The sequence below is a fragment of the Actinia tenebrosa genome, unplaced genomic scaffold (assembly GCF_029948245.1).
Source record: "Actinia tenebrosa isolate PJP-AT-01 unplaced genomic scaffold, QUT_ActTen_1.0 PGA_scaffold17__23_contigs__length_9995812, whole genome shotgun sequence".
Classification (NCBI taxonomy): domain Eukaryota; kingdom Metazoa; phylum Cnidaria; class Anthozoa; order Actiniaria; family Actiniidae; genus Actinia; species Actinia tenebrosa.
In genome coordinates this window covers 6928928-6942571 of record NW_028292577.1, presented here as the reverse complement: position 1 = coordinate 6942571, position 13644 = coordinate 6928928, and the positions used below count along the sequence as shown (strand labels likewise).

Genomic DNA, 13644 nt, shown 5'->3' with positions numbered 1-13644 from the left:
CAGTGTTTACTTTAATTCTTTCCTTATTCTAAATAAGCGTGATTTCGAAACCATATGTTACGAAACAGTTGGAAAGACGTATTTGATCGATCTACAAACGACTAGATATATCGACAATGGGAAGTGTTGCTTTAGCAACTGAGGGCCCATGTTGATAGGCTAAGTGAGAAATGTTAATCTGGCTTATTTTTGAACAAGAAAAATAAAATGAAGTTAAAAGCAGAATAGAAATGAAAAAAGGGTTCACTTTTCGTATTTTCCGTTTTTTTCCTTTCCTTTCCTTTTCTTTCCTTTTTCAGTCTATTACTCCTGTCTCTTTTACTTGTTTTGGTTTTAATTCTTTTTACTTTCATTGCCTTTTTTATCTCTCCTCCTATTTCATTTCTATTTTTTCTTTTTTTCTTTTTTCCCTTCCACTTTTCCTTCCCATCCCTCGCTTCCTACTACTAAAGAGTAAAAAAATTCTGTTGGTCTTCCTGTGTTTCTATATATGGTATCCAGTGACGTAGCTTATGACTGCGTGGCCAGTCACGACAAGATGGCGGACGAAATACAGCAAAATTCACCAACACCTCCACAAGACACGACTGAAAAACCACCTAACGCAACAACTAATCACCAAGAAACGGAACCGAACTCCACCCAGGTTTGTATTTTCTATCCTCCTTCAAATTTTCTTATATTTATCTGCAAATAACGTGTATTTTTTTCAAAATTTATCCATGTGATTTGTCGGTCTTGTCTTCCCATTTCCAGGTTTACTCCACCATTTATTCAATTTTCTAAAACTTGAATTGATATTTGACTGTTTTGTATTTTTCAATAGATGATGTACGAAGACGTCCAAGCCTGTGTGAAGTCTGTTTTTGGAAAAGATGGGATTCCCAGGTACAGTCACTATTTACAAACATTCATGATATACATATAAATAAATATATTATATGTCCACGTTTAATTGTATTATTTAAATATTATCTAGAAGGAAAATTCCAGCAATTAAACACGTATTACTTACATGTATTTCTTTATACATTAATATCTAGTTTAAAGTTCTTGGTTTATATTTTAAATGCAAGGGCATTATTGACTGATAAAACTCACAAGGAATCAAATTAATTTAATATCAAATTCATTAATAATATAAATTTAAGTTTGGAAAGTTAAAATAATCCCTGGCTTTCAGTTTATTAACATATCATAAGATATCCTATATATATATAGCTGCAAATATATTATTTCCTTTTTTTAGTGAGACAGAAGAACATAATTCTGATGAAGACACAAATGCTAAGCAACCTCTGAAGTACGTAGAATTTATTTGCTTTTACTTAAATTATATTTTGTTTTTATACCCAACTTTATTTTGTCGCTTGGATAAAATCAGTTATAAAAACGAGGTGACAAAAATATCAAATATCCTTGAAAGACCCTCTTTGTCCTTTGGAAACTCCAATCCCTTGTAAATTGGAGTATGGATATTTTCTATTATGCTATATACCCTCCTCAGACCCTTCCCACCCCTTCAAATTTCCAATCCTAAACCATGGGGGAGGTAAGGATATTTTCTGAAACTGCATTACATATCCTTCTCAGACCCTCCCCTCCCATTGGAAATTTCAATCCCTCTCCATTGGGAAGTATGGATATTTCCTGGTACTTAGCAATATACCCTCTAGATACTCCAAATACATGCTTCTGATTATCTTCTTTGTTATTTTCATGCAGATATGCTGATATTAGAAGTATACTTAGAGGGATTGTCAATCTCGTTAACCATGAAAAACCAGCCAGAATGTAAGTTTAGCATTTCAACTATTTAAAAGTTAGTGTTCTATCCCTTTAAATATCAGTTATAGATATATCGGTATTATTTGAGGCTCGTTTGGGACCTGCACATTATTTAGATAGAAACCAGGAAATTTTAAAAATCAAGGGAATGACATGCAATAACACAAAGGGTGAGACATGTCTGTAGATCATATACCATAATTCTAAAACTTTTTATAAAATTCTGAGGGATAAGGGGTTTAAGGAAAACAAATTTATCATTCCTGGATGGTAGTATTAGTAGTGACCATGGAAAATATTTCCTTTAACAACGAATTAAGTTACTCTGATATCTCATGATCTTATTTCTGTCATCAGATATTCATACAGTCTAGATCAGTTCACCCATGCTAGCGTATCAGCACAAGAATTGGCCTCTTATCTTTCTTTACTGGACCAACAAAGAATTAAGAAACTGACTGCTTTTATGAAATCTGATTGTACACACTGGCTCTCAAAACTGTTTAGGTAAGAAGATGATGGTGGTTATGATGAGCATTATGTTGGAAATGGTGATAATGGTGGTGATGATGGTAATGATGATGATGATGATAATGATAATGGTGGTGATGGTGATGATAAAGATGATGATGGTAATGATGATGATAATGATAATGGTGGTGATGGTGATGATAATGATGACGATGATGATAATGATGATTGTGGTGATGGTGATGATAATGATGATGATGGTAAGGATGATGACGACAATAATGGTGGTGGTGATGGTGATGGTAATGATGATGATGATAATGATGATAATAATGATGATGGTGATGGTGATGGTGATGATGATAATGATGATGATGATGATGATGGTGATGATGACGGTGATGGTGATGATGATGATAGTGATGATGATGGTGATGATGATGGTGAAGGTGATGATGATGATAGTGATGATGAGGATGATAGTGTTGATGATGGTGGTGATGATAATGGCAATAACTATACCTTTGTTTCTATATATTTTTCTGATGTAGTTTTGAGAATGCTTCAGCCTGTTTCCATGGTCATCAATGGGAGGGACTTGAAAGGGGTAAGTAAGTGCACTCGTACATAGTTGGATGTATTTCTCTATACACCCAATTAACTTAAACATGTTTCACAGAACTCTCCAGCAGTTCATACACCCTTCTCATAATGGCTAATGAACACACGAAAAAAAGAGGTCACCCAGTCATCTTGCAAGGTTGAGCCAAGCTGCTCATTCAAAATAAAGGCTGTTAGTGCTAATTCAGATCAAAACAAAGGTCTTTTTTTATACTTTTCTTCTTTAAAGTCATTTCATGTAATTTTATATCTTTTATTGTGAAATAATGACTGGGTGACCTCGTTATCGTGCACTTGTCAGCCATTATGAGAGCGGCGTATTATCTTCTATTATTTCAAAACGAAATGAAAACCCTGACAATACATTATGCATTTCCTGATGAGTTTTTTCCCCATTTAGTTTGTAGACTAGCTCTTCTGGCTAAATATCCAAAATATGGGACAGAGGGATTTACATCATTATACACCAGGTAAAGTATGGAAATTAATAAAGTATGATAATAGTTTTAGTAATGGTGATATAATAATGTCATTTAGAGGTGCTTTTCTTTTCTGAATCCAACTGGAAATTATTTAATTAGATCTTATTAACCGAGCGGGAGGTCTGTACGGGATAATCTTGACCAAGGTTGGAATGTACAGACTGAGCTCAGTGAGTTCTGTACCCGACCGAGGTCAGGATTATCCTGTACAGACCGACCAAGCTCGGTTGATAAGAGTTTTATTATATGGCCATTTTTCATTGAAAAGGACTAAATGTTTTCACCGTAAGATTAATATGCGATGGGACAGGTTAATACCGGAGAATCTAGACCAGTCCGTGATACGATCTATCCAATCAGATTGCTCGATTTGCTAGTGTCCAGGCTCTAAGATTCACGGTAATATAATAATAGAGGATATTCCATGGGTGCGCGGAGATACAAATTTTATCTTCGAGTGTTCAATTGATATCTCACGAGTGAGTTCTGTTTATTATATAGATATCGATAAAACTTAAATAAAACAAAAGCTCAAAAACTCTTTATTAAAATAGCAAGCCTATTCAACAGCAATATCTTCACGTGTGAAAGATATGGTATCTTCCACTGGTGAAAGATATCAAGTTTTCGACACTAGAGAAAACCTGGTATTTCATCGATATCTACATATTAAGAAGTTAGTGATACTGAATGGAAATACGTTTTTGACATAATATGTATTGTTTTACCATAGACCACCTGTGATTTATGTCAGTAATGCATGTGCGCCTGGATTAGGACAGTACTTGTGTAGCCAGGTAAAACTCATTTTCATTGATTAATTTTTATCAACATCCATTAACATCTTATCTTTTCCCATCCCATTCTATATTATTTCATTTTATCCCATTCTATTCCATGTCATTCCCTCTTATTCTGTCTCTGCCCCTCATATCTCTTTCTATCTTATGTCATCTCATCTCATCCCATCTCGTTTCATGCCATTCTGTTCTATTTTTTCTCATCTCCTCTTATCCTGTTCAATGCCATTCTATTCATCATATCTCATCTTATCCTATGCTATCCTAATAAATTCCATAACCCTTTTTATACTGTGTGTCATTGTTTCCAGTTCCATCCCATTCAATCCCATCCTAGCCATTTCCATCTCCTCTTATCTCATCCATTGCATCCTATGCCATCACATCCGATCACATGTTATACTTGTGTTTCTTGTTAACATCGTGTGTACGTTAATTTTGTTATTCCAACAGCTTGGCTTACCACAGTCAAGTATTTGTAAAGGTATATTACTTATTTTTTAAATAAAATTGAAGACTAGCATACTCAACATTTCGACTCCCTCCGGCATCATTTTTAAGAGTGAAAGCCGAGTATACTAGTCTTCAATTTTATTTCAAGAAACAAACACCTTATTCATATTACTTATTCTTTCATTTTTGTTTGTTTTATCTTGTTATATAATCTTCTTTATACCTAAAGCAAATTGGCATAGTGCGTCAGCATTTATTGCTGTCACCATCATCATCTTCATCATCATCATCATCATCTATTTCATCAACATCATAAGATTGATAAAAAATATATTTATTTATATTTTAGTTCCTTGCAACACTGTATTTGGATCACCTCATACTCTGGTAAGACTTATTTAAGATTAATTTAAAGAATAATTCCCATGAATTCCCATTTTTAATCACCCCATTTATTCTGATGAAGTTAGCCGCTGGTGAAGCTGAAACACCAAGACATTATCATATCCATAAAAACCATACGAATTTTCATGTCGAATATTCCCATGTAATTTATGCTTATTACACATTCCCATACTTGTATTCTCTCAGGATATTGCAGCATTTGAAAGATTGTTCAATGATGATGTTGCCTGTGGGAAAACACCTTTACTATTGGTCGCTTATGCAGGTCAGCCATTCAGTTCATAAAATTTATGATTGTCACAATTACCCAGCCATGTCGTTTGACAGGAACTTACAATAATGTTTTTTGCACAAGAAATCAAAATCACTTCCTTAAAGCAATTCTTTTGTCTAGCCATCTAACATTGCTGCTGGCACGTGACAATGCAGAACCTCTATTTGCTCAAGCCTACCTTCTCAAACTATTTGGTTTATGATTGTTTCGCCTACACATCGTTTCCCCTACTGAAGTTCGTCTACGCATCTTTTCATCTACTGAAGTTCGTATAAGAAAAGTCGTGAAACCTATCTTAAACAAGTGTGACACAGTAAATGTATCAAAAAATAAAATAAAATAAAACAAAGCGACTGCTGTTGAGTAAAGTAAGAGTAACATTGAGCATGAATCAAAAATTTTAGATGCAAAGGAGTTGATGTATGACAACAAAAGCGTAATGACTTATCAAGTCAAACCAGTAAACTATCAGATTTCATGAAAATATCTTTGCTTACTTACCAAAATCTTTATTAAAAACACATCTTTTATTGCTAAGAAATTCTTTACCAACTATTTCCATACAACATATTTTCAGTTCACAAATGATTTACTTTGCTGTCAGGTACCCCATTGGTAGGACACACAGATAACCTAGGAAGACTGAGAGAACTGTGCACCCAGAATGGACTGTGGCTTCATATTGAAGGGTAAATACTGCAGGTTCACCATGTACCCCAATCATAGCCAGCAAGTTATACGCAGGGCAGATTGAGTCAAGATACCACCTAAATTTCCAGGATTTTTTTTCAGTTGAAAAGCCATCTCTTATTCATATTAAGTGTTTATTTATCGTATGTTTTTTTTTGTTAATTGTAGTGACAATCTTTCAGCCCTGGCATTAAAGTCAATACCTCCATCTCTGAAGGTAATATTATTTTCAATGTGCATATTTTGAAATGTCAGAAAAAAGACTATCCTCAACAGCGTTAGAGTGTTATGGGTGGTGTATGCTGCTAATGCGTCCCCTTTCACCACTGTAAGTCCCACGGGTCGGGTCGCTGGTTCAAGCCCTGCAGTCACCACATGTGAATTGAGTTTGTTTAGTGTGTTGTTCTCTCCTGTGCCACGAGGATTTTTCTCCGGGTTCTCCGGTTTTCCTCCCTCCGTAAAAATCAACATGTGAGTCAAGCCTTGCATAAAATAGTAAATGTAGTGGTAGTCAGCGTGAGTAAAAGCAGGCCCATGTAAGTGAAAGCTTCCAGAATAATCAAGCTGCTCTAACAAATAAAATCAAAAAATATTATATCGTTAATATATTTGTGGTTTGTTTTAGAGTGCCTCGTCGTGCGACAGCATGACCCTCAACATAGCTCATTGGTTTGGTCTTCCTGGAGTACCTCTTTGTGTATCCTATTAATTACTTTATATATTATTAATATTAGAATAATAAAAAATATTAATTATGAATGAGGGCAGAGGAGGGTTAAGGGACATCAAGAAAGTCTCTCTCCTACACTATATATGACTCTAACCTAGCTTTGTAGCCCACAACCCTCGGAAATTATAGAACTATAGAACAGATTTTATGTCATCATTTTTGCCCTTAATTTTACCCAAACAGACATTTTTTAGAGCTAGAGATCCTATCATGGTAAGTATCTATTGCATTTTCCCATCCAAAATACCAGTTTTTCCCAAAAAAATTGGAAAATTATGTTGGCTTTAAATATTTTTTAACTTTCTTCATATTTTTTCCCCTTTACTACCATTCTCATTCCAACTTGTTTTCATTTTTTTGAATTTTTGGTACAATTTGTCCATTCAATTATCATTCAACTATTTTTAATTTTTAATTTTTAGGCTGAATCTGCTGGACTGACCAGATCTTCGTCACCAGAAAGACTGTCAATACTTCCTCTCTGGACAAGCATAAAGAATATCGGTAAGTCATAATAAAATGGCTTTTGCTATTGAATTTATTGTCAAAAGACAAAGACAAACAGCAGCCACCTTTGTTAGTTCTGTTTTAAAGAAGGGAATCAAGGCTAGTGTAGTGCTAATCACTTCTCACCTTAGCAGAGTTTGTTAGGCCTCTCTTGATTTGAGACTTTTCTTCAGATCTGGTTTTTCCTCCCTTCACAAACCTAACATTCCTATATGATGTTATTGAGTTAGCTGTGCCCTGACTTTGAAGAGGGCTAATGTTGGAAAAATATTGTCTTTAATAGTACTAACATGATGGGGGTGACTAGTGTATGATTTTTCCATACTATGAGCCTTTTTTATACTTGACTATAATCAGTGATATATCTATAAATGCCATTGTATATAGGGTTGGATAAGATGAGGGAGATGATATTACATGCTGCACACCTGTCTCAGCAATTATGTCTTGGCATAGACAGCATCCCAAGCATGAGGAGAATAGTAAGTACTACAACATACAATATACCTGTACAACCTCATGCATAGCTCAGATTTTTAACAAAAAACATCCTAGTTCCAGATACTAGGGTCTTTCTGCATGTACTATTGTATAACTTGGGGTCTTTTGTTTTTTTCTATTGAGTTACAGAGACTGTGACCATTATCTGCAGAAGGAGCCAAATGTTATCAGACCCTTTTACTATGGGCGTAATCTTTTCCCACTTCAGACCACATGTCATTGATCTCTATAGTATCATTTCTTTGTTTAGCGGTTGTACATGAGAAGTCCAGACACATGAATATGATGGATACAACTCAAATAAAGAATCTTATTCTTAAGGAAATTACATGTAGCCTGAAATGGAGAAAAATACACCCAAAATAAAGAGCCTGTCTATTCAAGAAAAATCCCTACCTTCTCAATAGGGCGAAAGAAAGTTTAAGAGTCAGGATTGCTAGAAGGGCAAGCTAATTTCTTATTGAAAAATCCTTAGGTTTCTTTGAATGCCACTCGACTGTCTGACGATGTCAGTGGGCCTCAGTCAGTGACTGGAACTTGAATCACAAAAAAAAAAGTTTTGAATTTTCACCTTTTGAAAGGCCATGGATAATCTTAATGTATAGCAAAAACATGCCCAACTTCTAAACTTGTTTTCCTCTTCTATATGCACAAATTTTGAGTGTTTTTTAATTTTGGAAAATCCGGAACCGTACATAGATGGAATGGACTGGACTTCGGCTGGCTGGATCGTACGGAACATAGACGTTTTTTTTAATGCCGAATTTGCAGCTTTTATCCTATGATTTTTATTTTTTTATAAATAACTAGTGATTCTATTCTGAAATTTTGCACTCAAAAAAATGCAAAAATTTTAAAAAAATGTTTTGGATTGTTGCACTGGTTGGAGTCCTGTGAAGCTGGTCAGCAGCAAAGGTTTTTCAAAGGACTGTATACATCATGTGTCTATAGGTGACTCTGTGGATTGTTACAGATTTTTACAACTAATTTTCCTCCATTAAGATGCTATAGATAAATTGGATGTTATTTGGATGTGAGGGGTGTGAATAGGTGAGGTGGTGAGGAACAACACCCAAAGGGTCAAAGGGGTGTGAATGGGTGGTGGTGAGCTTGCATATAAAGCAAAAGTATAACTCCGTATGGCTACACTTACCACATGTAATTGATTATGATAGATGTCGCATCTGCAACATATATTTTCCACAGCACATGAAAATGGTTTGATCAAAATGTATTTTTGTACGATAACTGTCTGCTGCATTCTGTTACAGGCTCAGCCTCACTGTACCTCCCTCGGAGTTGTATTCAGATACAGAGCATCTTCTTCGTCATCGTCAAATAAACCAGAAGACAGTCCAGAACAAAGTGGAGGAGATGACGACCAGGGTAATGACTGGTTCATTCACTTATTATTATTTATTTCATGTCTTTTTTTATTTGTATTTTAATTTAATTTTTTTAAATGTTAAGTAGCTGAAATTGCTTTGTTTGATTTACTGACTTACTTTCTCAATGACATACTGACCAATTCACTGACTCACTGATTGACTTAAAGGCCGACCGACTAACTCAATGAATGACTGACTGACTACATAATAAGTAGTTCAATTTATATAGTAGTTGATTATCAATTCTTCATTCAGATGAACCAGAGTCTCCACAACATTCATCTAGCTCAGAAAATGAAGAGATTCCTCAGTCTGTAAGAGACGCCATGAACACTAAGGTACTGCTTGCAAAGTATGATATCAGCAACATGGGTTAGATTTACATTGTATATTCTTCTGACTAATTCTCGACTTTCACATCCCCATAATCCTTTGCGTCTTTGGGGGGTAACCAGAGGGTAAAAACCCACTTATTTTGCTGAAGGCTGATCAGACAATGTTGACAATACCTTGTTTGGTATCCAAAAATAAAATGAAGAAGTAAAAAACAGAAAAAGATAGAAGCTTGAAGACGTTTAAAGTAAATTTTAAACATTTTTTCGTAAGTCAATACATTTTCTGTACGACCAAAACTCTTGATGATCTGTACACGCAAAAATAACTTGGAATAAACTGATAATCATTATTGTGCAGTTAAAAGCAGGTATAGTATAAATTCAATTAAGAAACCTTTCAATTTGGGACAGTTTTTTGATTCGTTACTCACCAAAAACGCAAGGCATTATGGGGATGTGAAAGTTGAGAATATTATAGCTTTTTACATTCCTAACTGTGTAAACCTGTCATTTACAGCTTGCCGACTACCTTGCAGAGGCAGCACCTAACGTGGTGCTTGATATCATTGATATTCCTAAGGAGGGATGCTTCTTGAAGTTTACTCCCATCTTATCAGCAAGAGGTAAAATCTCTAGTCTTGTTGAAATGCAGCTTATACTGTAGATAACTCACTCAGTCACTCACACAGCTCATCCTTCCTTCCTTCCTTCCTTCCTTCCTTCCTTCCTTCCTCCCTCCCTCCCGCCTTCCCTCCCTCCCTCCCTCCCTCCCTTACTTTACTTATTTGTTTTTTTTCCTTGACAAATATGAATTAAATATCTTTTCAGTGACAGGAACAACTTCAGACCACATAGACGATTTTATTATCTCTCTAAAAAAGAAAGTTGTAAGTACCAAAGTTGTATATAACACACGACCTACAATATAACACTCAATTTAGCTATGATTGGCTAAATTAACATGTCCTTTGGGCATGCACTAAAGCTTGCTGGACAACTTGGTTGGTTGATGGAGCAGATGGTGATGGTGATGGATGTTGGTGGTGATTATGATGTTAATGATGTAGCATTGAAAGAAGTATATTCTTTTTAGGCTAGTATGGATAGTATTCTCGTTGCTCAATCAGCCATCAAAACAGCACTTGAAGACAAGAATCATGTAATCATGGTGGACTCAACTGATCCAATGATAGCTGGCTCACTACTGTAAGTATTGACAACTTAAAAAAAGTTTTTCTTTGATTTCACAATTATAAATTACTCTTATCTTCTCTCACTCCTGTCTTTTCTTTCCACTTCTGTGTCAGAACTTGAAATTAAATAAATGAGTAACCTAATACTTAAATCTAATACTAATCTTTAACTGTGTAAAAAATACCTGCCCTGCCTTCTGTCCTTTTTTCTAAAAACAATTGCTCCCCAATTATTAATAGTCCTTTGGAGAAATGTTAAGGAATACATATCCTGGGCAGACGTAAGGTAAATATTGTTACTTGTACCGTTTTCTAGGTGCTTCCCTCCATACTGGGCCCTCAAGACCACAGAAAAACTGAGTGAGGCCAAGAAGATGGAATTGAACAGTCTGAACAAAGAGGTCCTCCAAAAAATAGCAGAATATCATGAGGGTGTGTTCTCTCTTGGATCAACAACAGATGGTCTTGCTTGTATCAATGTACACCAGGTACGACACTGTCTACTTGTGAGGGGGAGGGGTAGGGAAGGGAAAGAAAGGGAGAGAAGGCAGAAGGGATGGAAGTCCATTGGAAGTGGAGGAGAAGTGGAAGAAAGATTACATTAAGAAGGAAAGGAGCTTTAGAAAAAGAGGTAAAAGGTAGTAGAGGAAAGGGAGAAATAAAGTAAGAAGTGGAATTGAGATTAGCATGATAGTGAAGTTAAAGAGATGGAAGAAGTGAAGGAAAGAGAGGAAGATAGTAGAGAAAGGTAAGTGGAGAAAAGGGAAAAAGATGGGAAAGAACTGATTCTGAGAGCTGACTGGTTTTATTCCACCAGGGATCTCATCCTAACATGTATGGTGACTTTGTCGAGCTGGTCAGCAAAACCTGTGTGGAACTAGCAGACTCCAGTAAGGTAAGATGATGATGATGGATGATGATTATTAATGGACATGATTAAGGAGGGCCACCTGAAAATTATCAGTCTGGTAACGGTGTACCCTGTCTAATAAAGGTATTATTATTATTATTATGATGATGATGATGTTGGTGATGATGATAATGGAAATGATGACGATGATGATGATAATCATGATGATGATGATAAATGGTAATGATGATGGTGATGAATGATGGTGGTTGTGGTGATGATGATAAATTGTAATGATAATATTTGATGATGAACGGTAATGACAGTGATGATGGTGATGGCAACAATGATGATGCAGCTTTAGTCTTCTTATGAGTTCCATGGTACAAAATCTTAATACCAACCTTAAATCCTTTTGCAATAGTTTCTTGAACAAATGCAAGATATGGTAAGGAAAGGGATTGAGGCAGCTGAGGAAGACTTACACAAAGATGCTGAAGATAAACTCTTGGAGGAGGTGAGGACTATTTGTGTTTCTAGTTTAGAATATACAATACAGGATGGGAGGCTTTGCTATCCAGCACATGTTCCCATACAAATCGTTATAAATTATTCAATGATATATCAAATACCATTTCTACTATGGTTGACGTTGTGAGCTTAAAATTTGCCTTCTTACTAGAATTAAGGTGGTGCTTATTTCATTTTAGCTGTTAATTTTGACACAACAGGTGATTTAAGGACACATTACCTACGACAAATAGCCTACACTATTAATAAGACAATCAACCAAAACGGAACCACCAAAACAACATACTTATGTCATAACATGCATGCCATGTATCCGTGAAAAAAATTTGGCCACAAATTTGCACAAATTAGTACATTCAGTAGACCTCAGTAGAAAGTGGACCTAAAAAGAGTTGCACTAATTTGTACAATTTTGTTGGTTAACTTTTTAATGGATTTATGGTATGCACTCTAGTATGTTTGCAACTGGATGATGTTCTCAATCGCTATTGTGTTATTAATCCCTAGGGTGTAATACGACTGGTCCCAATAGTTGGATCACTATACAATTGGTGGTCCCCACCACCCAAAGATTCTGGAGTCAAGGGAAGGTCCTTTAATCTGTCTTCAGGTATGTCTCATTTTTTAAAATCTCGTCCTCTTTTTGTCATTACTTTTTGCCTAAAAAGGGGGTGTAAACTGGATGGGGTGCCAGGGCTAAGTCGTGGCTAGCTCACAGACTAACTGGGAATTTAGTACTCTGGGTTCTGCATAGGGAGAAAAAACCTTCAAAGGAGAGACCCAACAAACTCTACTCACAGGTTATCCCAAGTCCAAATATAAAACCCGAGACACCAGAGCTGAGAGATGGTACAACACCATTGATTCCCTATAACCTGCAAATCTCCATTTAATCTCATAAATGGAACCCAAGACCCGTGCCCTGACTTTGATCAGCCCAGAGGTTGTTTCAGGGTTTGATCTGCGAGTTAGCCGTGCCCTGACTTACATTAGCCCAGAGGTTGTTTCAGGGTTTGATCTGTGAGTTAGCCATGCCCTGACTTTGATCAGCCCATAGATTGTTTCAGGGTTCGACCTGTGAGTTAGCCGTGCCCTGACTTAGATCAGCCCAGAGGTTGTATCAAGGTTTGATCTGTGATTTAGCCGTGCCCTGACTTAGATCAGCCCAGAGGTTGTTTCAGGGTTTGGTAAAAAATTAAAGGTGTTTTAAAAGAGACAAGTGCATTACCTTACATCACCCTTGATTCTTGTTCTTACATAGAAGTAAACCCACAATATATTATTTTATATCAGGTCATCTTGAAACAACAGACAAAATCTACAAATATCACATGCAAGTACAAGAAGAAGAGACTGCAGCTACACCGCCAAACAGTCCCAACCCTAAGTCATCATTGAAAACCACCCCTAAGGAAGAAGTGCCGCAAGACGATGAGAGTTAACTAAAAAATATAACCAAAATATAGGGGAACAATTAGGGAAACTTAAAAATGAAAATCTCTTAATTATTTCCGGAACTTGGTATTTTATTAGTTTCATGCTGAGTAGGTTACAGTTTAAATATTTCTGTGTGACACATGAAACAAGGTTCCTGTATCTTAAATTTAAAGATGGAAAAACCAACT

At 35.9% G+C, this 13644-nt stretch overlaps 1 protein-coding gene across 1 annotated transcript; it reads left to right on the top strand.

The window, feature by feature from the left end:
* The first annotated feature begins 529 nt into the window (after positions 1-529).
* Positions 530-13527, top strand: LOC116302377 (putative pyridoxal-dependent decarboxylase domain-containing protein 2). Its single transcript, XM_031711655.2, has 27 exons — positions 530-646; positions 827-888; positions 1250-1303; positions 1726-1794; positions 2146-2295; positions 2811-2866; positions 3281-3350; positions 4096-4159; positions 4616-4646; positions 4965-5002; positions 5207-5285; positions 5899-5983; positions 6153-6201; positions 6610-6681; positions 6898-6927; positions 7137-7218; positions 7609-7703; positions 8994-9108; positions 9366-9448; positions 9963-10068; positions 10274-10332; positions 10539-10651; positions 10955-11126; positions 11456-11533; positions 11913-12005; positions 12527-12629; positions 13313-13527. The coding sequence occupies exons 1-27, from the start codon at positions 539-541 to the stop codon at positions 13459-13461; spliced, it is 2265 nt and encodes a 754-aa protein (XP_031567515.1). The 5' UTR covers positions 530-538; the 3' UTR covers positions 13462-13527.
* Positions 13528-13644: the final 117 nt, after the last annotated feature.

Excerpts from the sequence above, each read along its gene's own strand:
- LOC116302377 (XM_031711655.2), top strand. The coding sequence starts at position 539 with ATGGCGGACGAAATACAGCAAAATTCACCAACACCTCCACAAGACACG. Across the intron at positions 2,296-2,810 it reads TGGCTCTCAAAACTGTTTAG|TTTTGAGAATGCTTCAGCCT; the intron begins GTAAGAAGATGA and ends TTTCTGATGTAG. Across the intron at positions 12,630-13,312 it reads GTCCTTTAATCTGTCTTCAG|GTCATCTTGAAACAACAGAC; the intron begins GTATGTCTCATT and ends ATTTTATATCAG.